The 27,194-nt window shown below is 42.5% G+C and overlaps 2 protein-coding genes across 4 annotated transcripts; both read right to left on the bottom strand.

The window, feature by feature from the left end:
• Nucleotides 1-4,263: 4,263 nt before the first annotated feature.
• Nucleotides 4,264-16,527, bottom strand: plekho1a (pleckstrin homology domain containing, family O member 1a). 3 transcript variants are annotated; one of them, XM_067502780.1, is made up of 10 exons: nucleotides 15,807-16,527; nucleotides 14,318-14,467; nucleotides 11,474-11,614; nucleotides 10,028-10,132; nucleotides 9,802-9,903; nucleotides 9,403-9,711; nucleotides 8,181-8,278; nucleotides 7,804-7,960; nucleotides 7,580-7,692; nucleotides 4,264-6,728 (listed from the first exon to the last, which is right to left on the bottom strand). In XM_067502780.1, the coding sequence occupies exons 1-10, from the start codon at nucleotides 16,242-16,244 to the stop codon at nucleotides 5,915-5,917; spliced, it is 2,427 nt and encodes an 808-aa protein (XP_067358881.1). In that variant the 5' UTR covers nucleotides 16,245-16,527; the 3' UTR covers nucleotides 4,264-5,914. The 3 variants fall into 3 exon arrangements, with proteins under 3 accessions (XP_067358881.1, XP_067358796.1, XP_067358967.1); XM_067502695.1 differs by having other exon boundaries at nucleotides 4,265-6,728; nucleotides 15,795-16,486; XM_067502866.1 differs by lacking the exons at nucleotides 9,802-9,903; nucleotides 10,028-10,132 and having other exon boundaries at nucleotides 4,265-6,728; nucleotides 15,795-16,490.
• A 1,077-nt stretch (nucleotides 16,528-17,604) lies between these two features.
• On the bottom strand, nucleotides 17,605-25,862 carry vps45 (vacuolar protein sorting 45 homolog). The gene is made up of 15 exons (XM_067503271.1): nucleotides 25,598-25,862; nucleotides 24,722-24,856; nucleotides 24,566-24,626; nucleotides 24,294-24,373; nucleotides 23,995-24,063; nucleotides 23,678-23,815; nucleotides 22,202-22,312; nucleotides 21,974-22,108; nucleotides 21,782-21,895; nucleotides 21,539-21,706; nucleotides 21,138-21,296; nucleotides 20,477-20,584; nucleotides 19,060-19,181; nucleotides 18,649-18,780; nucleotides 17,605-18,335 (listed from the first exon to the last, which is right to left on the bottom strand). The coding sequence occupies exons 1-15, from the start codon at nucleotides 25,688-25,690 to the stop codon at nucleotides 18,260-18,262; spliced, it is 1,701 nt and encodes a 566-aa protein (XP_067359372.1). The 5' UTR covers nucleotides 25,691-25,862; the 3' UTR covers nucleotides 17,605-18,259.
• Between the last annotated feature and the right edge of the window lie 1,332 nt (nucleotides 25,863-27,194).

Below are 27,194 nucleotides of genomic sequence, written 5' to 3'. Positions count from 1 at the left end.
GTAGGTGGTGGTGTCTTCCTCCTGCTGAATTTCCTGAACCCCAAACTGTTTCTCTTTATTCAGATGAACTTATTAAAGTATTTAATAAATATGAAACAAACTGAATTTGTTTAAAGGACATTTTTGCTGTTTTTATTTCAGTTTTATTTCATATTTTATTTCAAGTTCATATTAGTCTTTTCATCCCCAGATTATTCTCTACAGCCACTTTTATTATTTACAGTACAAAATGAATAAAAATATATGTCACATGTCATGTCTCACACGTGATCCACAGTCTAAGATAAAATCAATCTAAAGTTTTTGTAAAAACTGATCATCTAGAGCTTCTTTAAATGAAGATGTGCTGTATATACAAATAGTTAAGGTTTCGTTTAAATACAATAAGTGACTGAGGAAAGGAAACGAGGAGGTAGGATGTATTAGGATTCTGCTGATGCTCCCTGTGACCTCGGACCCTCCCCCGTCTCCTTCTGCACTTTAAACTCATCAAACGCTTCAGTTGGCCTTTGATGAATCCAACAGCTGTGACCGCCACCGCCCCCCTCCCCAGGGGGCTTCCCCTGAGTAAACACACGAGTCAGGGCTCTGATTGGTCTTCGATAGGCATGTGATCACAGCTGATAGTTGAGCTGCAGGTGAGCTCAGGAAACTCAAACAGTTTAGTTTGATTTGTTGAGTTTTCAGTTTGTCAGATGTTGAGAAGTTGTCTTTTTATCTAAGTCTTCCACTGATTCAATCTACTCATTCTGTGTCAATTTCACCCTTTCATTCTGGTGTCTGTTACTGTTTTCACCACGTCACATCCAACTTATGAATTATAAGCTGCCTCACTGTAGCAGCGCAGGAAGCAGCTCCACCCTCAGAGTCCTGATCAGGGTTTGTGTTGCTGCATGATGCTCTGAAATATTTACTGTCTGACCTGAAAGCATTTGCTCATCATGTTATTTTCATAAGACAGGGAAGATATGTTGCAGGACCAGACGAGGACGCTGCTGCAGCATGTGGTGTCTCTGTGTTAGTAATAAACAGGAAATATTTTTAGTTCTGTTGCTACCAGAGCTGCAGATGACAAACTGTTCCTCCACCTCTTTCGTCCTCATCCTCGTGCTAAGGCAAAGTGCTCGTCTGGTTTGATTCATTGCTGAACAACATTTGTCGCATTGTCCTGGGACACTTTTAAACCAGTTGGTCCAAATCTGTCCCAGACAGAAACGACATCAGCACAAACCAGGACATTTGTGTTTGAATGTGTCTCAGTATGAGGTGAGGGTTCAGGTTTAAGGCTGTTGATGGACAGGGAAAGGTTCATGTGACGACCTCAGTCAGATCAGAGGGGCCCCGTCAGAAAAATAAATTGATCAATGTGAACAGATAAGTCCAGGAAACACTTAGTTTCTCCATGCTGGGATATAGAAGTACCTGTTTGCCCCTCGCGAGTTTCAGGGAGGGACTAACTAGTTTGTGTCCTGGTTATTGATAATTTGGTCCTTGTTGCTTGTCAGTTTTAACCCAAAGCACCGTCTTTTCTTGACCTTCTGAGCCTGTTAGCATGTTGAGCAGGTGCTTTCAGGCCCATACCTGTGGTTCTGATGATGGAGATAGAGGGTGTGATAAGTTTGAATGATATCAGTCTGACTGAAGAAAAAACCTGCAGCTGGTTCAGAGAAGCATTTTTCCTCAAACAAATCAGTTTCCTGATTGAAGACTCCAGTGTTGATCTCGTCCACAGGCCCTCGGAGACAGAGGATCAGCTTTAACCTGTGCTGCTTGACACACAAAGGTCACATTGGCCCTAAAACTGTGTCCCTACAAGCCTGAACATATCCACTGTGGTTCTTCTGACGGATGGTTTGGTCTTAATACCACATACAGTATCTCACAACAGGTGCAGTTTGAACAGGGCTAGTTCTGGAGGAAGGTGATACAAAACCACTAACTTAACGTAGGTGGTGGAGGTGACTGAAGGTCTAAAACCAACCTGTTTGTGTGAGTAAGACTGAGTTTCAACGAGAAACACTTTAATAATGTTTGTGTCCACATGTGGATGTTCTGCATGTTCAGAGAGCTTGGTGGAAATCAAATGTTGTGTGGAAAAATTTATTATTGATCCTGAACATGTGTCCTCATGTTAATAAGCTGCTCTGCATCATGTTTTCCATAAAACCTCCAATAGTGAAGAAAGGGAGGAAGATGGGACACGGGGACAGAACGTGAAACGAGTCGAATGAAATGAGGAAATAAAAAGAACAAGGATGAGATGAATAAATGAGGTCGAGGCTTTGAACAGATGCTGCAGGGCTCTGAGTCACGGTGATTGTCCCCCCTCCCCCAGCACTCGTTCTCCATAATCCTCCTGTTTAACTGGGAACAAACTGTAACACTGACCTGCTACACAGCAGAGCTTCTGACTGCGTGTTAATAAAACATACAGCCCCACCCTCACTGAGAGTGAAGACACACAGACAGGGGGTGAATAATTCATTACAGTGTGATGTGAACACTGTTTTCATCTCAGTAAATAACTCAGATACAGGCCAGTCATTAGCCAGTTGAAACCCACATTTAAAGCTGGTGAAGAAAGTGCTTTCCTGCACGTTTAGTTTGTTATTTTTCCTGCACACTGGGCCACATTAACCCCTGGGGGGCCCCAGGATGAAGTCTGCTGCTGGGGGCCCCTCCTGGTCTGCAGCCCCTCAAACCTCTGTGCATTAAGGTGAGTAAAGTCTTTTGTTAAATTGCTTTAAATTAAGGATTTCAGGCATCCACAAAAACACAGTGTGCAGGTTGTGTTTTAAATCATGGGCTTGAATGGGAGCTGCAGGAACGATGCAAGGACAGAGGAACTGAGGACATGAGACACTGAGCATTAAGTTGACAATCAGTTACCTTTATCTGCAACCAGATTACTCTGGAAGTCCAGTCCTTCAGAGTTTCTCAGCTGTTCGTCACGTCACACTTTAAATGCTAAATGTTCTGCTGACGTAGAGTTTTTATCCAAAGTGCTTTACACTAGTGCTTCACATTCACCCGCAGCTCACTTGGTTGTTCACTGTCCACAGGGTGAGTAGTTCGACTCCTGGTCGAAGAGTCCTTGGGTGAGACCCTGTTCTCCAGGTTGCTCCTGTTGGGTCAGATGAAGGAGAGCCAACAGGACTTAGTCCCCGCAGCAGTAACTGATGTGAACATGAGGGTGACAAACCTGTAGGTACCTTAGGTCTAATAGGACTTTCTGTCTGTTTAAACTGCTGGTACAAACTGCCTGTCATTGTATTTTGTCTGTTTCTGTGTCTCATCCCGAATCCAGGTTGGCCCATAGTGGCGGCACCCTTAGTCGCAGAGGCTCAGGGCCAACCCTTCATCTGACCATCTGATGCCATTTCGTTATACACCTTGTATGTATGATCACAAATAAAGCACTTTACCTTTACCCGTGGCTGTGAAGTCCCTAAACTGATGTCGGCTGTTGGAAACTGCAGTCTTGATATTAAGCCAAACCCCCCTCGGACTCTGGATCTCTGCCTTTCACAGGATCTGCTTTCAGCTGTGTGCATAAAGCAGCAGATTACTCATCAGGAAAAGCTCACGCATGCATACACAATCACACACACACCGCTGCACAGCGAGTGTTGGTGTGTGAGTGTTGGTTGTCCTGGCCTACATCTGCTCGTCATCAAAGCTCGATGAGCCTCATGCTAACTGATCTCATTGTGGGCCGGAGGCCAGACGTGCAGCTGGACTAACGCCTCACGTGACCACAGTCTCAAAGTGTGATTTTTACTGTTGGACTGTGGAAATCTGAGCCTGATGTGCTGAGTTTCTGATCCAACAACCAGCTGCAAGATAAGAATCTTCATTTCTGAATCAAAAAACCTTATTAAGCTGCAGAAATATTTCATTCTCTTCAAAACAGATTTGACTTTTCATTTCTTTCCAATCTGATGTATAAATATGTGTTATGGAGCTGAACTTGGAGTTCACAGCAACACATCTGTAAATGTAAAGAGATCAAATATTTTCAGGCCGTCTACAAATATTTTTTAATCAGTAATGTCAAAATTCATCCGTGTTTGTTTCAGGAAAACAAACTTTCTAAGATGTAAAATGGACTCGTTTCTCCTTCAGGAGTTATTTGTTATTCAGACAAAATACACAATAAGGTGAGAGGAGCTCACCTATTGCCAGGTAAGTTCACCATGAATAAAGAAGAATCAGCAGCCTGAACTGACTCTTTATTTAGCTTCTTTTATTTAACGTGATGATGGCTCTGGACACGTTTTATGCCCCACAATGCTTTGCTGTAAATTTAACCAACATCACTCAAATCCACAACATAAAAATATGTTATTAATTAAAGCAAATTATAATATTTAAAATGTTCATATTGTGAACACAGTGAAATTACACAATGGTTGTTTAAAATGTGCATAAAATGTAAAATAAAAATTAAAATCGTGAAAAAAAAGAATAAAATCGCGTTCACCAACATCACTCACAGTACAGTGTCAGTGGTTTCTCCATCTGAATCTTTACCACAAATGTGCAAAACAGAGAAAAAACTCAGAAATAATGTGAATATTCAGTGTCACATCTCTAACACAATAAACAGTTATTAAACGGATGTTCAGCTGATGCTTCAGCCGCAAATTCTGCGCTCATGTGATTTGACTTCACTTTGTTAACATTTCATCACATCAGCGTCAGATCTCACACAAAAAAACTGCCTCGTGTGTCAGAGACAGGTTCAGTTTGTTCAGTAAAAGTGTTCTTCTCGTTTGATCATTTGTTAAAGTTTGCACATCGACTCTGTCTCTAATTATTTCAACACTAGTTCACAGGATTCATATCAAACTTTTTATTTCTATCACTCTTTTATCAAAGATTTCACTGTGGGCCAGTGCAGTGTTATTCAAAAAACGGACCACAGCCAGCGCCGTCAGTTAAGAGTTCAGTTTAAGGTGGCTTCTTGATTACTTGAGCTTGTGTCGGTTGCATATTAATACACTGGAGTTCTAAAGAAATATTGCACAGAAAGCAGCAGAAACAGGAGCTCATACGACAGCAGCGGCTTCTTTTACCTCCTAACACATTAATCTTGTTTCCTGTTCACAGACAAGTGGCCTCATTTCTTTTGCCCATTGACATTATTGCTTCTTTTCACGGTGCAGAACATTAAAGTCCCTGATTTGTGTTGGGATACTTTCTGACTAGAAATCATTTTTTACAAATTTCACACAACAACACATCATCTACACTAGAAACGGAGTCAGCTTTTATACATATATTAGTGTTATCAGTGTTGTTAATGGAAGTCAATTCTCACTGTTTCCTGATTTTATAAAGCTAACCCCACATCTCCCTACAGTTCCCATAGAAACATAGTGCTCTTTAGCTTTGTCCCTGTATAAAGTTTGACATCACAAAAAAGTGTCTTTGAATAACAAACTGTGTTTTTCCTTGCAAAATGCCAAATATTAAAAATCCGTCTCTATAATTAACGAAGAGGCTTTTCCCTTCATTTTCAGTTAAAAAGGACAAAGAAGAAAGACATGCGGCACCATCACAGAAGCAGCAGGGAAACGCCTCTCCGTTAAAATAGTTTAAATCTAATTAAATGTGACACAAAGAGACTTTTTGGAAGAAAACGGGCAGCAGAGGTGAGACGGCGACTGACGCGTGACAGTTTAGTGCTTTGCGGAGGATTAAAGTCCTTAAACCTCCTGGGAAGAACTGTAGATTGCTGGTTTCAACATAATATCTCCACATGCATCCCAGAGTCCCCAGATTCAAAGATGAAAATATTTTAAGAAAAGAACCAAAAATCCTGTCAATCCTGTTTTTCTTTGTGTGTGAGCATGTTGAAAAACGCTGCTACTGTCATTGAGAAAACTCAATAAAAAATAAGAAGTCCTCATCAAGGCGTCTCAGACTCGTCCTCGTCCTCAGGTGACGTCGGCGAGGCGGGCGTGTCATCTTCTTCTGCTGCAGCAGTTGCAGCAGACAACCCAGTCGCTTTTGATGTCATCTTCTCGTATGTCCTCCGACGCTGGCGGCGCAGTGTCTGGCTCTGCAGCTCCTTTACCTCCTGCAGCACCTCCTGCGCCTCCTTCCACGAAGACACAGCCTCCTCTAGGAGGCGCTCAGCCTCGGCACGCCTCCTTTCCACTTCCAGGTCTTCCTCCAACAGCAGAGTAGTAGGGGAGGCAGGCATAAGTGGGGACAGGTGCTGTTTGTCAGGATTTTTAGGCTGCGAAGTCTCAAAGGATCCAGATGGAGTTAGGGAGTTCTTCTGGCTCAGACAGGGAGACTCCTTGCTGCTCCCCAGGTAAGGGGAGGTGGATTCAGTGGCTTGTAGTGAGTCAGATCTTTTAACCTGAGGGGAGTTTGATCCAGCAACACAAGGAGGTGTTTCTGTTGACTTTGGTACCCGAGGGACATCCTCTTTATATTGAACAGACGAGCTGGAGGATTCCTTGAGTTTCGGGGAACAGGCTGCGCTCTTGAATCGAGGAGAGTCGGACCTACGAGCGGAATCCTTCAGTCGAGGAGATTCATTCAGTTTTGTGGCAGGAGAATGGGATCCTCTGGACCGAGGTGAATCGGCCCCTTTAGAGCGGTTCCTCTTGGCTTTGGAACGAGGAGACTCTCTTCCCTTCATTCGAGGAGACTCTTTGCCCCGGAGGCGAGGAGAGTCACTGCTCCTGCTCCTCGGAGATCCTGAAGACCGGCTGTGGAGGACCAAAAAAAGCAGCTTTATACATACAGTTTTTATATACTGGCTTCTTCGAAGGCGTCTACTACGCTGTTGGACCTTTAGTGTCCAACTTTACGAAATCATGTTGTGCAGTATTTGGCTTAGACCACCACTTTTGTCCACAACAGTGTACTTCAACCAAATGGTAGATTAAAGAGGGACTGTTGTCAGATTGTGTAGTAGTACCTGAAACAGCTGCACTCCTGATTCTCCAGGACAGATAATGATTACACAGGATTCACACTGCTCTGTCAGCTCTAGTTTCTAGTCAAACAATATGAGTCAAAGTGTGACCTGAAAGTGTGTTATCACTGTTTTTAATCCCTGTGTTTAAAGAAAGCCTGTGACGGAAGTTCAGACATCTTGTCATTGTGTCTAATTTGTTTGATCTGTATCACGCCCTGCACGCTCCCAGAGAAACACAAAGTCTGCCTAAGTCTGATCCCAATGTCTATGTTGGACCTTATCCTCCTTCCTTTAGCTGTCCCTTTAGGTCAAATTGGTGACCAGTCCAGGTTGTACCTTAGCACTCACCCAATGAGAGCTGGAATTACCTCCAGAACCTAACATGACAAGAGGTAATGGACAGACAGACAGTTGGTTAGGCTATTGGTCCTATCTAAGGAACGCTCTGACCTTCCTTGGTGCCCACTTATGTTAAGACCAACTTTAGGCAAAAATTTGGTGAGGTTTATGAAATATTTTGAGTCATGATCAGACATAACATCATTTGTTTAATTTCGTTTTATGAAAAAGGCTTGTTGTAGGACGAGACTTTTAAAAGGTTGAGAGATTCTTAAATACTAATGAATGTGGCGATCGAACCTGGAATGAGGAGAGTCGGAGCCCCTGAGATGGTGGAGTCGAGGGGAATCGATGCCTTTCAGGTGAGGTGAGCTGCCTCCTTGTTCTCGCTCTGCTTTGGCCTTTTGAAGCTCCTGGAAGTCACAACAAACATCTGTCTTTAGATTTTAGAGGCTGGGTCATGATGGTTGCATCTGCAGTGAATGGTAAAGTAATGGACAAACTCAAGGACAAAGTAGACCTGCCTGCAGTCTCATCTCCTCCAGCAGTTCCTGAGCTCTCTGCATCCTCTGGGCAATGAGGCTCTGCAGCTGTCCCACTGGCTGGGCCCCACCCCTTGCCTCCTCTTCAGTCGGACAACAACGCAGAGCAGAACGCAACTCAGAACGAATCATTCCTGGTCTGCAAGAAAGAAGAAGGGGAAGGCGATAAGAGAGACAGGAGGGAAAAGGACGATGAGGATGAGAGTTTTGTTGTGGTTTGCTGATCATTTATCAGTCCATCAATGTTCTAATCTGCTCACTGAGGATGACCTCAGCTAATGTAAACTGTTACATAATTCCACTGGGTGGAGACAGTAGAGCTGATTGATGGTTTGTTTTACTGTTGGGTGTCTCTGTACCTGGAGGACAGGACCTCATCCATGGAGGCACACCGACTCCGGCCCTGCATGCTGATCCTCTTCCCTGGCTGTGGTGTTCGAGACTGAGCCTGGAGGACCTGAAAGAAAAGGTAGTTATTGTCTGCTGCCTGTGTTGAGTGGGGAGGGGGCTCTGCTTAGCATTAAGGCTTACAGTAAATTACTTGATGTGAGTTTTTGTTTTTGTGCAAAGAAAGTTTGGATTTAGGTCAAATTGTGGCTGGAGGAAACACTGCAAAGAAAAGAATAGGCAGTGTCTCCATTTATTTAATCCCATATCTGTAACTTCTTATCCTGTACAGGGTCAAGGTGGGCTGGATCCTGTCCAGATGAGGTCCTCCCTGAACAGGTCTGGAGTCTCAGAGCCAACACAAAATGGCCACTTATATAGCGCTTTAATCCAAAGCGCTTTACAATGTTGATTCCCATTCACGCATACATACTCACACACCGATGGCGGTGGCTGCCATGCAAGGTGCTCACCTGACCCACTGGGAGTAACTTATATAGGCAGACAACCATTCACGCTCACATTCACACCTACAGAGAATTTAGAATCACAAATTAACTTAATATGCATGTCTTTGTACTGTGGGAGGAAACCGAAGGAAAGCTACACAAGCACAGGGAAAACATGCAAACTCCACCACAGTGTCTCCTTTATTTAGTGACTCAGTAAAATACAAATTTCAACTAGATTTTTAGGAAGGTTCTATAATATGATACTGATTGTGGTGATGCTGTTCGGACTGAGACTTGGCCTGCTCTGCAGTTGAATTAAACGTAACACTATTTGGAATTAAAACAAACTCAGTAGAACAGGGGTGGGGGGCCCATGCTACTTGAGAGCTGCAGGACTCCAGTCCAAGGAGCATGGGTTCCACACCTGTCCTAGAGTCATGTTACTGAACTCAGAACTGACAGGTTTTTCTAAGCTTTTGGGGTTTGGAACTTTGGGTTGAGTTTGAAAGTACAACCTTGGTGAGTAACTGTCAGGGCGAAATTCATGTCTTAGCTGGGCCTTTTAATTTGGCAGTAATTTTTGTAGGGTCGCAGAACTCTGCGACCCTACAAACCAAAATTACTTGGAACTTGGTTCTGCGACCTGTGGTTCTGTGGTTTGTTATGTAGGTCTGTCCTAACTCAGCCACTCAACCACCAGCTTTCAGTAATGACCAGTAGTTGAAACTTTAACATCATCTACCTGCACCTGCTGGGTCTTGTGGATCTTGGAGGCCTCTAGGTGAGATTTTTTTCCCCATGACCGCTCACTGCCCCTGGGCAGACTGCCGGTCTTCACCTTGGGCTCCTTAGAAGTCACCCAGAGTTTTGAGACATCTGTGCCGGCCCGCTGGCGACCGACAACCTCCACCTCTCCACACGAATCTCCCTTTTGCAGGTCAATGCGAAAACTGCTCTCCCAAGATTCCTGTGGGTCTCCATCGTAGTCATGGGAGAAACCGTCCTCCTCAGCTACCAGATCAAGAGTCAACATGCCGTGGGAGGAGGACGCCTGGGGCGAGTAAAGAGAAACAATTTGATTTCATTAAAGACAAGGTTAATACAAAAGTACGAGGAAAAGAAGGAGGGGGGAGTGCAGTACAACGGTCATGAGGTGTCCTCTGGTCGGAAGCCGGCGGCCATGAGGGATCTTTGCTCGGTCTCTGGTGGGATGAACCAGTGCACTGTCCTCCTCAATGGTCACCTGAACAAAAACACAAGGACTTTAGTCTGAAATTTTGAGGACACTTTTTCAAAATCCTCTATTTAAATCTACTGGGAAAACTCTGTGTCATTATATAGCGTGAGCTTATAAAGACAATCCATACCTCGTCTAAAACTCTGTTCTTGGCTTTGATGATGGCCAAATTGAGGGCATTGACCCATGACTCCTTTTCCTCGGGACTTACTGCCAGAAACACCAAGTTGGGAACCTGCACAAACACATAACATTACACAGTATCGACCCTGCTCTGCTTTGTTTTCCACTGCAGACACAGAACCAGCTGGCCATCGTTCTGATGCCTGATGAAACCACGGTGATGTCACCACCACTGCGACTCAAAGCAAAAAAGAAAATTGATGCTGTTCTTTGCTCTTGGTATTTGACATTTTGTCACAGCGATGTGAAGTTTTTTTCTTTTTCCAGAGAAGGCTGAAGGTAAAGTCGCTACTGAGAGGGGGAAAAGTTTAGTGTTTGATACAGAAACTGTTTTTGTCTGTCCCAGCTTGTCCACACACTGCAAAGACAGACATCCTCCTACTACAAGAAATGTCAGATTTCGGGGATTTTACAGGTGTCAGGGAGTCACTATTATTAAATGGGAGAGTCCACTGGCAGCATGTCTCAGTTCACAACATGAGACAGTGGATGTTGTGTCATGGTTTTGGTCTCTGCTTTAGAATTGTTACATCCCCAGGTCCAGCTGAAGCTTTATACATTTTTGGAAATGAAGAGGTTTTGGTTTAATTTACAGTATAACTTAAAGTTGTGCTGGAGTACTGTGCTTTTTATTTGCTAAAGCTGAGAGAATCTGCAACGTTACAGAACCATCAGCTCAGTTTTAGATTTATTCACCTGCTGCTCTTTGTGAGGATCAGGAGAACACATTAAAATTTTTAAAGACAAAGCTAAAGATTAGTGACATCATCCACTCTATTGGTTCAAACATAAACAGGAAGCAAAGACATCAACTTTGAAGATGATGTAACATTAAATCATTAATAATTTGCGGAATACATCTCACAGGATTTAGAGAAACTACAGATATGTTGGACAAAGACAGAATGTGCTGCGTGTTGATGCAGGTGGATTTTTACAGATCCACTAACTTTATTAGCAAACAAGGTCTTTATTTATAATTTTCTGTGTACAGCTGCTGAATAAAGTGCAGCAGAGAGGGGGCTGACACGTGAAAGTCTTTGGACAGGGATTAACTGCTGTAGCTCGTCCTCTGATGGACTAATTGGATTCTCAGGATTAAACCTTTTCTGAGGAGGAATAGAACGACACGGCTCAGCCAATTGCTCCGGCCAAGGCAGGGTGGGCTGCAGTGTCAGCTTTGACCCACCAATCCAGAGGCGGGTGTAGGAGGAAATCAACCAATGATGTGGCAGTGTGGATCAGGGGGCAGTTTAATCTCTGAGCTCAGAGGACTGACATGAGAGGATGATGAAGAAGAGACAGAAATGCTGAAAGCTGAACGACGCAGTTCACAGCTCACTTTTCAAACCAAACCCAGATGTGTCTGTCTGTAGAGACATGATTGACTCACAGTGTTTCCCGGTCGTCTGCAGCGCAGCAGAGTAAAGCGACTGTGGTTCTTCTTGCTGCGACTCTTTGCTTTCCTCAGTTCCTCTGAACGTTCGTAGTCGGCCAGGTCGAACACTTGCTGTGCTTTACGCTCGTCCTTCATCTGGTGACACAAAAAAAACTAATTTACAAATTTGTTGGTCTTTTATGTTTAAACGTACAAGACAAGTTTTAATCGTGACAGAATTATCTCCACAGATGATAAAGAGGGCATAGACTGTTGGTTGTAGGGTCCTCAAGACTAGTGGACAACAAAGATTCCATGGTTTTTATAGAACTAGACACTACACACACTTCTCAGTGAGATACCTGAGAAAGAGGCTGTGGATGTGGTTAACGTCTTTCAGGGGTAAAACACTGAACCAGTCTTTGGACTCATCTGTGTTCATTAGATATTTAAGAAACCATGTGAGCTGCAGTACAGCCCGGCAGTTTGTTAGAAACTGGGACTGTCTAATGAGGTCTGGTAAAGGTGATGTGACACACTGACACTAGTGTGCAGGAAGATGTCACTGGCTGTCTCTGAGATGCTCTGATGTGACAGAAGTGACATGTGCAGCTGTTTGATTTGATGAGATCAGGGTAGATATGCCAATGTCTGGAGGTTCAGGCGGCTGAGCATGCGTTCTGTTTCAGGTCTTTGGGTTCCCTCAGAACATCGGTTTCCCTCTTCACAGGTGGGCTGACTATGGTCAGAGGCTCTGCTGAAAATAATAATTAGAGTCTGAACCATTTTCCTGCTTTCACCAGGTCCAGCAGCCAGACAAACAAACCAGATTAGATGAAGAAGGAGAACTGGACCATGTTAAAATCAGGTCTGTGAAGAGTCCACTGAAACCTGCAGAGATCATGCACCAAGATATTTTGTTTTACATTTTCACCTTGTTTACCTTTCCCAATGTCCGAAACCCCTCGAAGATGACACGTAACTGATCCTCGAAAATAAAACAGCAAACCTCAAACTGGGGCAGAGCACAGTCTGTGTGACTGAAGACATTTGGCTCTCACTGCTTTTGGTTCCATGTTTCATTAATCACACGTTTTCACTTCGTTCAACTTTAATCCACAGAGGGTCATCTGAAGGGAGCTCAGGCAGAAAACCACACTTTACTGCAATACTACTGTGAAAATATGATACGTGTACTTAGAGGGAGGTGTGGACGAGGTTCTGTGAGTGAAACTGGAGAAGAATTTAACTGTTATGGTCGTTTTATTATTTCCTAGGTGTCAGATCAGCTGTTAACAAACCGTTGAACTGCAGCAGGTCAAACGTGTCTGTGATGAAGCTCTGCAGAAAAACTGATCAATATGTGATCAATCAAACTCGCAAACTGAAACAACATTAACTCCGGCTGCTCTGTCACATCCATGTCCATTCTTCACACAGTTGGTGTGAACAGGGACTTCAGACGTGACATCCACTGTCCACTGACGTCACTAAAGTCATGTTACTCTTCTGTGGTTGAGACAGTTTGAATCTTTGAAGATCAAGTATCTGTGCTGTCAGTGTCTTTCTGTCCAGTATCATAACTCACCCACCCACCCACACACAGACACACACACACAATCACACACACACTCATGCACACACATACACACTCCCTCTGGTTCAGTTAATTAAAGGAAAACACAGATCCCAACATTGCTCATCATTAACTGAGTCCTGTGGGTTACAATGGGCAGAGTCCTCAAAGAACAAAGACACCTCGCTGAGTTCAGCGTCTTCGCTGTCTTTGGCGTCTTTGGTGTCAGCCTCAGGCTGCACAAGGGTCTGGGTCGACTGATGATGAGAAGCATCATAATCACAGGAAACTCTGAGTCATTATCCTGCTGCTCAGCTGCAGAGCAAAGAAAGACAAAAACCAAAGACAGAGTCTGATCTGTTCTACAAAATCCTACATACTGTAAAGAGACACGCCCACTTCAGAACAGTGGTCTGGGCCAGACCTGTTTTTATTTAGAAGCTTTGTTCAGTTCAAACCTGGGACAGACCGCGGTTTCCCCTCTTTTTACAACTGAACTGAGTTTTTCACCCACGAGAAACATGTTGTTTTCAACTGTCAAGTCTTTTTTAAGTAGACAGAGTGAGGGGACATGCTGATGGGTTGGACAGAGTCTTTGTTTGAGCTTTGAAATGTCTCAAAAAAGTGTGAAAGGAGCTCAGGCTGGTTCCATGCCGATGGAAATATTTGTGTTAAACATTGAAACCATTGTAGAACCGTGTCCCACAGGGTTTGAGAAAGTCCAAGCTGAGACACAAAAACCACCAGTGGACAGAAGATAAAAGTTTGTGCAGAGCAGAGATAAAAATACAGAGTCTGACTAAGCATCCGTCAGTGGACAGTTAGAGAACAGTTATATAATGAACAAGTGCAGAGTCAGTGTGGACAGTCAGAGCTGCAGGACCACAGAGACCTGCTGCAAACTGGGTCTTACTGTGGGGCCTTTAAGGACAGTCGTCTCTGCCCAGAAACAACACAGGGCGGTTTCAGACTGGATCTCAGGTGCTGTACTGGGAAATAATGAGGTCATAGTTCAGAGTCTGAATCCAGAACAGTTCCTTCATGAGCTGCTCACAGTTCAGACGAGATTCTCCACATCTTTTACATCAAATCCATGTCAAAGTCTGGGAGTCTTCACCAGCAGCTCCTCCTCCTCTTCTTCCTCTGCTGTGCCCTGAAAACCAGATCTTAACAAATACTGGACCTATTAGAAACCTGCCTGTACTTCTGAACCACATCCACAAACCAACAGTCAGCCCTGAGACCAGGACAAGAGGCAACACAGAACCAGGACATGTCCTTACCTCCTTGTCAGAGATGTAGAGGTGGTCTCCCCTCAGGACCACGTATCTGTTCCTCCACAGTTCTCTGAAGATCCCTCGACCACAGAACTTCCTGATCCAGCCCACCTTCTCCGGCTGCTGGGCCACTTGCTGAGCCGGATCCTGAAGGCCCTGAAAGAGATGACAGACAGGGGTCAGAGAAGAACCACAAAAACCAGCAGAGTCGGAATTAGTGATGTACTCTTAGTGAAAAAACATGACCAGAAAAAACAGTTGAAGCTACAGAACCACGTTGTTTGGTGGTCTGAACAACCTGGACCATTTAATGGTAATAAAGTATTAGATTTAGGCCATGCTCCATACAAAGTGATCATAGAATCTTGCATGATCAAGTCAAGTGAGGGTTTAGTGGACAGGGATCTGATAAAACCATGTTTCACAATAATAATTTATTTTTATTTTTATTGGGGGGGGGGGGGGGGGGGTAATAGAAGAGACATCTTTTATTAACAGAACAGTCTGGTGGTCTACACAGGGCTGTTATGGAGACATCGAAAGACAGACAGAGGACAGACTTTTCCTGTCCACATGTTGGTGATAGAGGAACAAGTGAAGAAAAAACAGGAGTTCTTATTTGTTGGTTTCCTGAACAGGAAAGTGGACAAAGAGACAGACAAGAGGCAAAGAGGATGATGTGTGATGATGACACCACACAGGAAGTTTCCACCAGCTTCAATCAGAATGAAGACCACATCTCTCTTCATGGGTCTGTCATGTCAGAACCATCTCAGTGTCCTAGAACCGACTGAAACCGGTTGGTTCGGCTCATTGTAGTGTGAAACATGTAATGACTCAAACTCTGATTCACAGAAACTGGATTTAGTCTCCATGGTTTGAACAGCAGTGGGTGGTCAAATATATATGAATGGGACAGACTCGTGTAGGAGAAACTCTGAGGTACCCTGTTTCTGTGTACTTGTACTGCTTTAGTTTGAACAGCTGTACACACAGTACTCACATGGTACACAATAACTAATATGTTGTAATTCTAATAGTAGTATTTAGTAAAACATCCTAATACTTCTTTATCCCTACAGATTGACTGAGAACAATACAACAAACCTGAACCCAGGGACCCTGAAGACATGGACCCAATGGTTCTGGTGATGGTTCTGTTCAGATGCGCTGCTCCTCAGTAAAACCACAGCCACTAAATAATCACACATTTACTTTCTCATATCACCACTGTGGGACAATGAACAGGAACCACAGAGACAGACAGACAATTAAAGGCAGCTGCAGTAAATGATGCAGTAAATACAGGAATCTGCAGGAAGTACTCAGTAAAAGTACAACTGAAATGGCGAATAACACACAGCTGTAATCCAACAGAAAGACCGGGTCTCTGTCTGTCCCCACACACATTAATCAAACTGAGGACTGAGAAAAATCCAAACATGAACGAGCACACACGGATGAATAAAGCCGAGCCTCCTACCCCTCTGCTCACGTTGCTTTTCTTCATCCTCCTCCCTCCGTCCTCCGGGACTCTGCACGGCTGCAGCCCCGGATCCGCTGGATCCTGGTGTGGGAGTCGGTGAGAGTCCGGTTCTCCCTCAGCTCCGCGTCCGTTGTCTGAGTCGAGGCTGCATCCTAAGTGTGTGTGTGTGTGTGTGTGTGTGTGTGGAGGCTGATGCTCTTGCTCAACACAGTCGCGCGCTCGGACACGCGGACGCGCACTGTAGCCTATTTTCTGGTAAACGGAGCCCGACAGCGACACCGAGCGACAGAGAGACAAAGACACGTTTGAGGGACGGAGACCAGAAAACGGGGTGACTGACGAGGGCGTTTGTGCACAGAAGGAGACTGAGGACTGTGTTCTCATCAGGATCAGGACAAAAGTAATAAAAGAAAGCACAGTAAGAAATTCAAATCCGTCTTCAATCATTTAAATACAGACCTGTCTGCTCCATTTAGCTTGAAAAGATTCCTGTAATTCAGCAGAATCAAGGCTAAAACCTGTCAGACTCTGAAACCACAGTACTGCTGAACATGTGAAATGATACTGAAGCGGTTTTTTACTAAAGTAAACGATTCATAGTCTCTGCTCTAGTCAGTTTAACTTCACTAGTTTTAAGGACAAAAATCAACAAATACACAGTTTGTTCCGCTTTTTATCAGAAAGTGGTAAAAGCTCTACTTGATCAGTTTTACTGCAAAAGCTCTTACTGTAGTGGAAGTAACTGTACACCAACTCTGGAACGGTGCGTGGTTCCTGAATAGTCTGAGGCGCCAAAGATGTCAGGGGCCCCAAGTCCCAAACCTCTGTATGAAGCTGCAGTCATTTTGTAGTCATGGCTGCAAGTTAATCTTCAGTTAATTATTCGATCAGTAAAATCTCAGACTGCAGAAAACAGTCCACTGGACAAGCAGAATGCTGAGAATATCCTGCTGGTCCAGTCAGCACTTTGTGTCTGTTGGAGCTGCCAGAAGACTCCCGCGTATTGTCCAGCCTGAGACCATCTCAAATAGGTGTGTCTCTGCACCAGCTTCCACATGCGGTAGTATGGAGACAGCTCCTGGGCCGGGATGTCCTCCGCAAACAGCAGGATCAACACGTCCTTCTGCTCATCAAACAGACAGAAGCTGCAGCAGCACACAGGAGAGACCAGGACTGACTATGATGAGCATTCAGAGGACTGAATCAATCTGGAATGTTCCAAGACAACAGCAGGAGCTGCACTCATATTTTTAATATTATTATATTATTTCAGTGTTACTGACCCACTGAGCCCTAAAGGAATGAGGAATGGAATAAAGACAGTCAACGAGTGGACAGTGTCATGTTTTTATTAAAATCATTTTTAGAAAACAATTGAGGTTTACGGCACAGACGAGTAATTAGAGACCATTCATGGTTGGTGTTTTGAGGCTTATTAGAAAATCATTAATTTAGTAAAGGACTGAACTTGTCTTTTAACAACATAGTTGTTTTAGATACAAGATAGTTTTTAATCAATTAGTAAACATAGAAAAAAGCATCCCCACCTGGCCATCTGGATCTCTCTGGAGCACCACTCACTCTGCAGGTAGTGCAGGTTGATCACATGGATGGTCTTCCTGCTGCCGTAGATGGCGTCTGTAATGTTCTCCATGATGGGCTTACCAGCGTCACATTATCAGTTATTATTTTATTCAGATCATATGATCTCTGAAGCTGATTAACTTTAAACATTTTAAATTAATGACAGTAGACAAAACTGTAAAAGTACCTTTTGCACATTTACCAGAAAACACAACTCACGTGATGCAGTCTTGTGTTTCTTGTTTATTGGTGTTTTTACATTAAAACATTCACATTGACCCAGAGAAACACTTTAAAGGGACATTTCACCCAGTGACAGACTGAAAACAACATCAGAGCTCATGCAGTAACCTGAGCCGATCGCGTGATCTTGGAACAAATCCATGGTGTCATTTCTTCCCTTAAAGCTTCAGAACCGACAGTTTGAATAAGAACTGAAGAAGTGGATGAGCATGAAAATCCAACAAACGTTAAATGAAAAACTGAAACTTTTTCAGATTCTGGAGCCAAATTAAGTGAAATTTGATCTGAACTACATTTCTAAAATAAAAAGGTCAGGTTCCCACTTTATGTCAGATTTAACAAAATGTTGTGTGAGCAACACAGAACATCCACTTTATTAGGTACACCTGTACAGTCTAATACAACACAGCCCACCTATTCAGGCTTTCAGCCTGATTTTGTTAATGATCACTGAGCCCATAGTTAGTGATGGTGATGTACTGATCTGCTGTCCCTAATAATCTGACCATGGAGGACAAAGTAATAGGAACGCTTCTGAAACAGAAACAAAAAAAACACTGACACAGAATAAGAGGTTGGGAATGTTGTTTTATCTCCAACACGCTCTTTTGCTTTTCTGTTTGTACAGCGTGGGGTCAGCGCCTGTTGCCGTGACGACCACTTCCTTGTTCTCCACCATGACTTGTCGCGGACATCACTTCCTCTAAAAAACTGGGACACAGAGAAAAAAGGAAGAGGTGAAAACACCTGGAGTGTGACTCTGGTTGAAGTATCGAGTCAAATATGGATCCAGTTTATGTGTTTAACTTTCTAAATGTTGCACATGTTAAACCACAGGAGCCTTTGGCAGAAATACACCAAAACCCTGTGAATCCCTTAAGGACCTGCGGAAACCCGACATCAGAGTTGTCAGTTTATTAGACAGAAAGTAAAACTCAAAGGGAATCCTGTTTGTATCTGTGTGTGTGTGTGTGTGTGTGTGTGTGTGTGTGTGTGTGTGTGTGTGTGTGTGTGTGTGTGTCACCTCTTGGTATTGTGGATGCTGCTTCCTCCAAGGACGATGCGGACTCCAGGTGTGCTGCGGTTCAGGTTGTAAACTGTCAGAGCTTCTTCGTACGTGGCTCCACCAATTATAAACACAATGATGTCCTGAGGTCTGCAGCACAAACACACACCCACATCAGACTTCCAGTCTTATGAGGAACCTGTTGTAGTTTCCTTCACTTTACTTCATTTTCAAAGAGAACCTGCAGCTGCGTGGTCACATTTTGTCTTTTTACTGCACAGAAGAACAATCTTACACTTGTGTGTCCGCACACTTTTTTGTCAGAGTCAAAACTGCAGCAGGAGCAGACACACAATGCAGTGCCGGTCTCTCTCCAGTAGATATACATACAGTCATTTTCTGTGCAGATGATGTGTGTCTCTGTGTTACCTGTCTCTGAGGCTGCTGGCTCCCAGGTACGGAAACTGACTGTCTTTGAGTCGACCTTTGATCAGCTGATCCAGAGTGTCGTGAAGCAGAGGCTGATGCTGAGTGTACACGTTTTCCACTCCCTGCACATAAACACATGAAGTGACTTTAGCTGCTAAGGTTAAAAACAATCTTCTGATTACTGGATTAGGGTTCTGCAGGATGTTTGTAACAAATTGAGAATAAGAATAAAGAATAAATCTTTGTCTGCTGTAGGACACGTGGTCCAAACCTCTTGCGCATTAATATGTGTTTTTATTTCAGCAGGTTTACATCGGTACACAAAGAACTGTGCATGACATGGATTAGTGTTACAGGGCCAAAACAGTATCAGACACACACACACACACACACACACACACACTAATGTAAACATGCACAAATCTAAGCTGAGGCTTGTTTGCTTTTTTTTTTATATACAAAGTAGTGAAGTATGCAGAAAAATACATGTGTAACTGTCCAAATACTTCTTGGCTGTATCAGGGTTGCTGCAGGTTTCAACAAATCAATTTTTAAATGTTTGTAGACAAAGAATCTAGAAGCCAAGAGGAGAAACTATGCTTTTATGACAACAGAGGGCGCGCTGGCACCTTTTTGGATTGAAAAAGGTAGATTGGAACAGCACAAACTTACAGTGACACAGAAATGAAAGAGAAAGTGAAGTCCAAGTGAAATAAAAGCTAAATCTGTGTGACATTTAGACATTTTACATTTACATTTAGTCATTTAGCAGACGCTTCTATCCAAAGCAACTTACAAGTGAGGTACAAGGCAAGTGTTGCATGTTTATACATCAAAGCAAAGTCCTATTTGAAAAGTGTTCACATTTCACGAGATGCAAGTGCGAGAAAGAGCAGAAAAGTAGAATGTGACAGTAAACAAGGCTGATTTTCTGATTCTGATCAGTCAAATTACTTTACCTAAAACTAGCATTATCTTTGAACCAGACAACAAATGTAAAACTAATCGTTTTACCTGCCTTGTGCATTTAAATAAATTTAAATTTAAATTTTTAAATTTAAATTTAACAATTAAATTTTTCAGAGGGAAATTATTAGACCTGATCTCTGCTCCAAAAGAAAATAACAGAAACGCATACTATTAATTTAAATGAATGCACCCTTTGTTTTTCCTTCTTCCTCTCACCAGCTCTTGTTAATTCTCATGTTATAAATGCAGACTACAGTAAGTCACAATTGGCAGCAGGGTGTGACTGGGAGTCACTCTTATGGATTATGGATAAGCAAGTGTTTCATGAATTTTATTGGTACGTCACTGTGCTCCACAGCTGATAAGAAGATGCACATGCCCACTTTTACAAAGGAAAGGATTAAGATGAATGGAAACAACAGGGTGAGACTGGTTGTAGAGCGTGTACCTTGAGGCCTTTGAAGAACTGTTTGGTAATGGCGACAGCGTCTGTTGCCGTGATGAGGTCACTTCCTCTGACTCTCTTCCCTCCGTACTCGACCACAGCCTGAACCATCTGACAGATGCAGACATGGACATGTTTACATGTCATAAATATCATACAAAAATCACACTTCTTGTTCCAGCAGAAACACGTGAGCTGTCTGACGCCTTATTTAGTAAACCTGGCAATAGTAACCTCAAACTGTCCAAACAGTTGGACAAATCTAGCACATTTCCATCATAGTAACTGTGAAACAAGAGATGATTTGCATTGTTGATTATTTCCTGAATAAATTTGTTGTTTAGTTTATAAACTGTCACGATATTGTGAAATTGGGTTAGTTTCTATTTACAGACAGTGTCCATTACCGAAATAATTACCATTAATGTCTTTTGATCAACCAATCAGCTGAGAGTTTCAGAGCTGCAGGAAAGAGAAGTTGGCTGAATGAGAGCGTTTGCTTTAAACTTTATGGTCTTTATTACTGTGATGTTCAGAGTGAAGCAGGTTCTGAACTCATGTGACTAAAATGCTGCTAAAGCAAGTCAAACGTTGGCAGTTTTGAAGTTGTTACTCACTAAAACCACCTGACAGGATCTGTTAAACTGGGTTAGAAATGAACTACCCTGCGATGTCGCTCAGACACTCCTCTCCTGCTCAGGTCGTCCATCAGAGATGGGAGGATGCTGCTACTGTGACGTTCGTATCTCAGAGCGTAGAGCATGACAAGGCGGACGGCGTCCAGCTCTGAGAGACGGGGGTTCTGCAGCAGACGACGAACGTTCTGACAGAAGAAGAGGAGACATGAGACGAGCTGAGACACAGCGGAGGTAACATTCAACCATTAACCGCAATAAATCATAAGATTCACGTTGACCTGTTGCAGTTAGTTCAAATTAAGCTAATGACAAACTAGTTTTTATCCTGCTGAAAACAGTATTTTTCTAAACCCAGTACACAAAATACGTCAGTGCAGTTCTATATTTTGTGAGAAAACTGCAGTACAGTGTGCAGGTGTTCTAATACCTGCTGAGCGTTAGAGTGGTCATTCTGACAGGCCAGCTCCTGCTCCACCTCTGACACCTCCATCAGCTGACGCTCCGTTACCAAGCGCGACAGCTCCCCCACCACTGTCACATGTTTGGACACGGTGCCTGACATTTTCTTGAACTGAGGGTAATTGTCTACAAAGGCCTGCAGAGACAAGACAGATTAAACAATCAAGAGTCTGAGGATCTTAACCAGCAATCTCTCAGAGCCAGGTCTGACCTTCATGTCTGTTATGGACTCCAGCTTCTGTTGACCTTTAGGTTTTTTCTTCTGGAAATCCTCCATTAGGTTCTTGATGTTGGTGCCGATCTCTCCAAAGTTCAGGTACAAGTTCTAACATAGACACACACTGTCAGAGGCAGCAGTTCATTGACTGATCGTTAACTGAATCATCAGGAAGTTCAGACTCACGTTTGCATAGAACTCGTCGTTCTCTGCTGAAAGAACCACCTCTTTCAGGTCTTTACTGATCCCTGGGACCCTGGAGAGATCGATCCTGTTGTTGTTCAGACCCAGAAGCTCATGAACCATGGCCTGGTAGGTCCACTACAGGTACAGACAACAGATGGTACAGCACAACAACTCAGTGGTATCTGTGTGGTTTCTGTGTTTACATTAAAATGTGGTGTGATTGTTTACCTGGTTGAGCAGAGGTGTGATAGCATCGTCGCTCCGGTTGAGAATCAGCAGCAGCGGAGGAACTTCCGTCTTCCTGAAGTCAAACAGCTCGTACTCCTTTGTAATGATTTGCTGTTGAACAAGCACTCAAGTAATCAGTTACTACAGTAAAACCACGCATACTACTTAGTAACAATATACTGTTACAAGTTAACTTAAGTACTGAAGTTTAAACAGAGGCAATGATAAGTGATGTAATGTACTTAAAAGTATTAACAGGGGAGCTACTCAGTCTGCAGAAATAAATTGTTATATTTTGAACAGTACATTTTTGTATTGTAGGGTTGTTCATTATAACACATACATTTATGTGAGTAGACTTTTATTGTAAAGTTAGTTAACGTGCATCTAATTATGCAAAAATGCAAACTTTTTTAATTGCAGAAGTATTTGTATCAAAAATAACATGTTGTTAGTGCATTGTTTGCTTTTCAATCCAATAAGACCTCAGGTGAAAATGACCTGATTCAATCATGTGCTTCCTATGAAAATATTTCACTAAGAAATAAAAAACAGAACTGTAACTCCATCTGTCAGGTGAATAAAGTATGAAAGTACGGATAATAGAAATACTCAAGCACTTCAAAACTGTGCTGAGTTACAGTACTTTTATATCTGACCAATGCAATGCATATTAACAACATTTGTGCCTTTACACAGTCACATAACATGTTTCACAGTCTGAATGTATTTTTGGTTTTTCTTCCTTGTATATATTCATTTTTTTCTCAGACTTTGTATTTGCTCACAGAATTTGGTTGTACTTGCACTGGTGGGAGACCAGACTGACTTTGGAACAGATTTTTGTCCAACAGCTACTTGCTTCAAATAGACTACAGAAGATCTTAAACCAGAACTACAATTAGATTCTTTTGATTTATTGACATGATGTGAACATTTAACCTGGGAGATTCTGAAACTGATGCAAGATCACCTGATGGTTTTACTAGAGAAGAGGTTTCACTCTGTTTTAAGTTTCAGGCACTTGCTCCATGCCAGCTCTCACCACATATAAACGATCTTTGGAACAGACACCGCTGTTTTGTTGAAGACTGTGACTCCACCAATGTGCAGAGGAAACACACCGACCTCATGTTTCGTTTGTCTGTCATCAATAATGATGATCATAGATTAATCTTACTGACAGCTGATCAGCTGTTTGACATTTTAAGCAGCATATTAGACGTCTACAGGTGCAGCAGAGAGGAGAAAACAATCTTCAAATTAATCGGTTGTAGATGTCATTGTTGTCTCAGACAGATTTCAAAACCGTGTGACAGTAAATGTACACCCAGGTTTTTTATGTGTGGGACACACACAGACTTTGTTGTGAGAACAATTCTGTGACAATAAACCTTCTAGTTTCTAGTGCTGACAAAGGAGGGTGCTGTGTGTTCCATTTTGTGTGATGTGTGTTTGTGTTGTTGCAGTGGGAACCTTGACACTCTCTGCCAACCGTTTGGACATGTCTGATGAGAGCTGGTAGCGGATCATTGGACATTTCTTTAAAGCGAGGAGGACGGAGGTCAGACCCTGGGTGCAGCGAGACAACATGGATGGCTCCCAGCTCCGGCCCTGACAACAAAGACACAAAGTTCTGAGATTTATCAGGTGCAGGATGACCTTCACATGACCGACTTGTGCTCTGAAATAATAAACGATATTCATTGTTGTATTCACAGCTGTTTATCCTCTACATTAAGACAGAAGTGGGGTTGAGATTATTAGGAATGTCTCTGAATATAATACAATACCCTGGAGACTCCCTGCAGGTTGAGGGAGAACAGGTGAGGATTCACAGCGATGAAGTCTCCATAAAATTCCTGCACACACACATACACATCAGACTCAGTTAACATGTCTGATAATGACTCCGTCTTCACCACGTTTACTTCATTAACTTATTAACAACAGCTGCATTTTTGGGTTTTATAGCAGAGGAACAAACTGTAAGCACATCCTCTGACATGTCATCATTATTTTCACCAAATCCTGAGAGAAATTTAAAGATGATTAAATGTGAGAACTAGATTAAATGTGGTCTTAGACTCACCTGAACTTCAGCTACCACTTCCTGTTCGTCAGCTTCAGCCAGAGCTTTGATCTCACTCTTACTGATCACGTTACTGAAGTCTGAAACACACAAAAACATGTGCAGCTGTTTGAAAAGGAGACAATGGCTGCACAAAACAACACTGATTCTGTGATAGACATGATTTTAAAGGCAGGTGTTTGTCACTTTCAGAGTGAATATGAAGCTGCAATTTGAATCATGTGCTCAGATTTGATCCTGGACCATCAGCAGTGAGAGTCTGAGTCCCTTACAGATGAAGTAGATGCTGTACTTTGGTCTCCTCAGCTCCTGAATAAGATGTTGGATATTCTCCTGCAGGAGACACGCAGTTCATGGTTTAATAGTCACTGAAGGAACAGTTTTTATCACTCACTTACATACAGGGAGAAACTGACAAAGGCATGTACCTTGGTGGGTCTGAGAAAGCAGATGGCCTTCAGGTGTTTCATGCTGTCTCTGTTCTGAGAGTCGATGCGTTCAAATAGGTAAACCTCCTTCTGCAGGATCTCTGACTGAGTGTACACCACACTCACTATACTGGTCTGAAACACACATTTAAAATCTTTATTCCACTGACAGTGACCTAGAGCAATCAGAGTCCAGGTACCAGCAGCAAACACATCAGCCTCAGGTCTGATAACACCCTTGTGTACTGATGTAGGTCTGTTCTCAGCAGAAGCAGAGATGTAAACGATTGGTTGTGGCATGTTAATGTTTGGATTAACATCATGTTCATCACATCTCCTAAAACTAAAGTCTTAAAGGTACTTTTTTTATGGTAGAAATACCACATTATTCATCATTTGTACCCAGATGTATGTACTTGTATTTGGTCTGTGTGCTCAGCTGGAGAAGCTTTACCTGTTTCCCGACCACCTGTCTGTACTCATGTGCTAATTTGGTCAGACTGGTATTAACATGAAGTTTCATTATATCAAAAATGGAGATGAACACAAGCCTTTAAGTCTTTCTGCTACTTTACAGAAACTGTTGTTAATGACCCCTGGGCCTGAACAGATAAAGAATTAACAACTATGCAAGATAGTTTCTAAACTAACTGTAAAAATGTAAAACCTTCACGTTACAAAAAATATGAAACTAGATTAGATAAATGACAACACCACAGAGTTCACACTTACCACAACGACTGGGATCCTAACTAAGATCAACTCAGTCCATCTTTAGATGTCACAGAGACATACAGCACCAGTACCACACAGTAAAACCACCACACAATACCAGTACCACACAGTTCCGGTACAGGAACACCGGTAGTGACTCACAGTCTCTCGGTCCATCAGCAGCACCTTCATCCCGGGCCCGCTGTTCTCAATCATCTTGGAGACGTACTGCTTCACGGCGAGCGTCACGTTCATAATGGCGACGCTGAGGAAAATAAAGTATCAATAAGATAAGATCCGTGTAAGTGAGTGAGGAACCCGTTTTCTACCGGTTTCTGTCCAGTTTCGACCTCTCTGCAGAAATATCAGCTGCTTCCACAACAACAATACTGCTTGGATTGCTTTCCGGGTTCGTGACGTCATTATGCAAGACGCACTGCGCCTGCGTCATTTTGTTGTAACGTTTTATTAATGCAGTACTAGACTAAAAAAAGAGAGTTATATGTATATAAAGCATGATAGTACTCTTTTTTACTGGAAGTTTTATATCATTATTGATATTGAATATTAGTGAATGTGTTTGTGCAGAGCTATGTTTTCCTTTATTTCCAATAATTGAACGTATTATTCTGATAAATGACAGTCAACCGTCTGATTTTACTTTCCTTCTTCATGAACTATGTGTCCTTCATTGACAAATGTTGTCCAATGTTGGCCACGTGAAGATTAGGTTAGTAAGAGATAAGAATGGGTTTGTGTATTTTTCATATTCCTCTCAGATTCCTGCTGCAAATAAATTACAAAGGTGAGGTCACACTTAAAACATGACAATATTATGTTACATATATATTTTATATATAGGTGAACAGTATTGATTTAGAATATTTTCTATGTAGAAGAATAATGCTAGACTACAAGGCCTATTATTTATGGCACAAATCATGTAATATACTGTATATGTGTAAACATGTTTAAACTGCTGTATATACAAATCTAGTAGAGCACAATAGTCTGACAACCAGAATATTAGTGTTAAGGCAGGAGAGATGGATAAATATTTTATTAGAATAAGTAATTTCACAAATTCATTTTGTTGTATATTTTCATAATTCAAAGGGTTTAGCAAGTTAACGCTAGCTAACTAGCTGCTACCTGCCAAAGACGTTAGCAATCACTTACCTGCTAATTAGCACAACAGAGAAACACTACACCTGAACGTGTAGTTGGCCTGAATTGTACATATTTATTGTTGTGTTGAGAATAATGTGGCATAATTAGTTTGCATTTCATGGTAATACTAGGCTAGCTAATAGCAGCTAACAAGTATCATTGTGAAAAGTTTAAAACTGATTCGTAAACCGATATTTTTATTTTTAACTATATTCACATGTACTGACGCTATATATGCGGTTCTCCTCCCGTTTGGGCCCTTCACGTTTTACCATAAACTTAGGTCACATCTTAAGTTTCCTCTCCACCTCGTACTTAATTAACAAGCTTTATTTAAAAGTCGTAAGTTTATTTAAACGCTGATGGATAACGTCACACTCTTCTAACTCTTATACCGAATAATCGGGGTAATAAAATATGAATCAACATTTACAGAAGTCGGTGGTAACTTCTGTAGCCGGATGTTTGCTAACAATCTGGGGCTGTTGGAAGGGTCAGAGCAAGGACCCAGCAGCAGGGAATGACCGCAGCCTTAAGCAATAATAAGTTTTATTGCGCTTTGTAAGCTAACAGTTAGCTTGCAACTAGC

This window comes from Channa argus, chromosome 1 (genome assembly GCF_033026475.1).
Source record: "Channa argus isolate prfri chromosome 1, Channa argus male v1.0, whole genome shotgun sequence".
Taxonomy (NCBI): Eukaryota; Metazoa; Chordata; class Actinopteri; order Anabantiformes; family Channidae; genus Channa; species Channa argus.
This window is presented reverse-complemented; position numbering and strand designations above follow the sequence as displayed.

Coding starts and splice junctions, on each gene's coding strand:
- plekho1a (XM_067502695.1), bottom strand. CDS start 16,244: ATGATTGAAGACGGATTTGAATTTCTTACTGTGCTTTCTTTTATTACT. Junction 9,712..9,801: donor GAGGACACCTCATGACCGTT/GTACTGCACTCC, acceptor TACTCGCCCCAG/GCGTCCTCCTCCCACGGCAT. Junction 6,729..7,579: donor TCCGACTCTCCTCATTCCAG/GTTCGATCGCCA, acceptor GGTCCTCCACAG/CCGGTCTTCAGGATCTCCGA.
- vps45 (XM_067503271.1), bottom strand. CDS start 25,690: ATGAACGTGACGCTCGCCGTGAAGCAGTACGTCTCCAAGATGATTGAG. Junction 21,896..21,973: donor ACGACGAGTTCTATGCAAAC/GTGAGTCTGAAC, acceptor TGTCTATGTTAG/AACTTGTACCTGAACTTTGG. Junction 21,297..21,538: donor ACCACTCTAACGCTCAGCAG/GTATTAGAACAC, acceptor TTCTTCTGTCAG/AACGTTCGTCGTCTGCTGCA.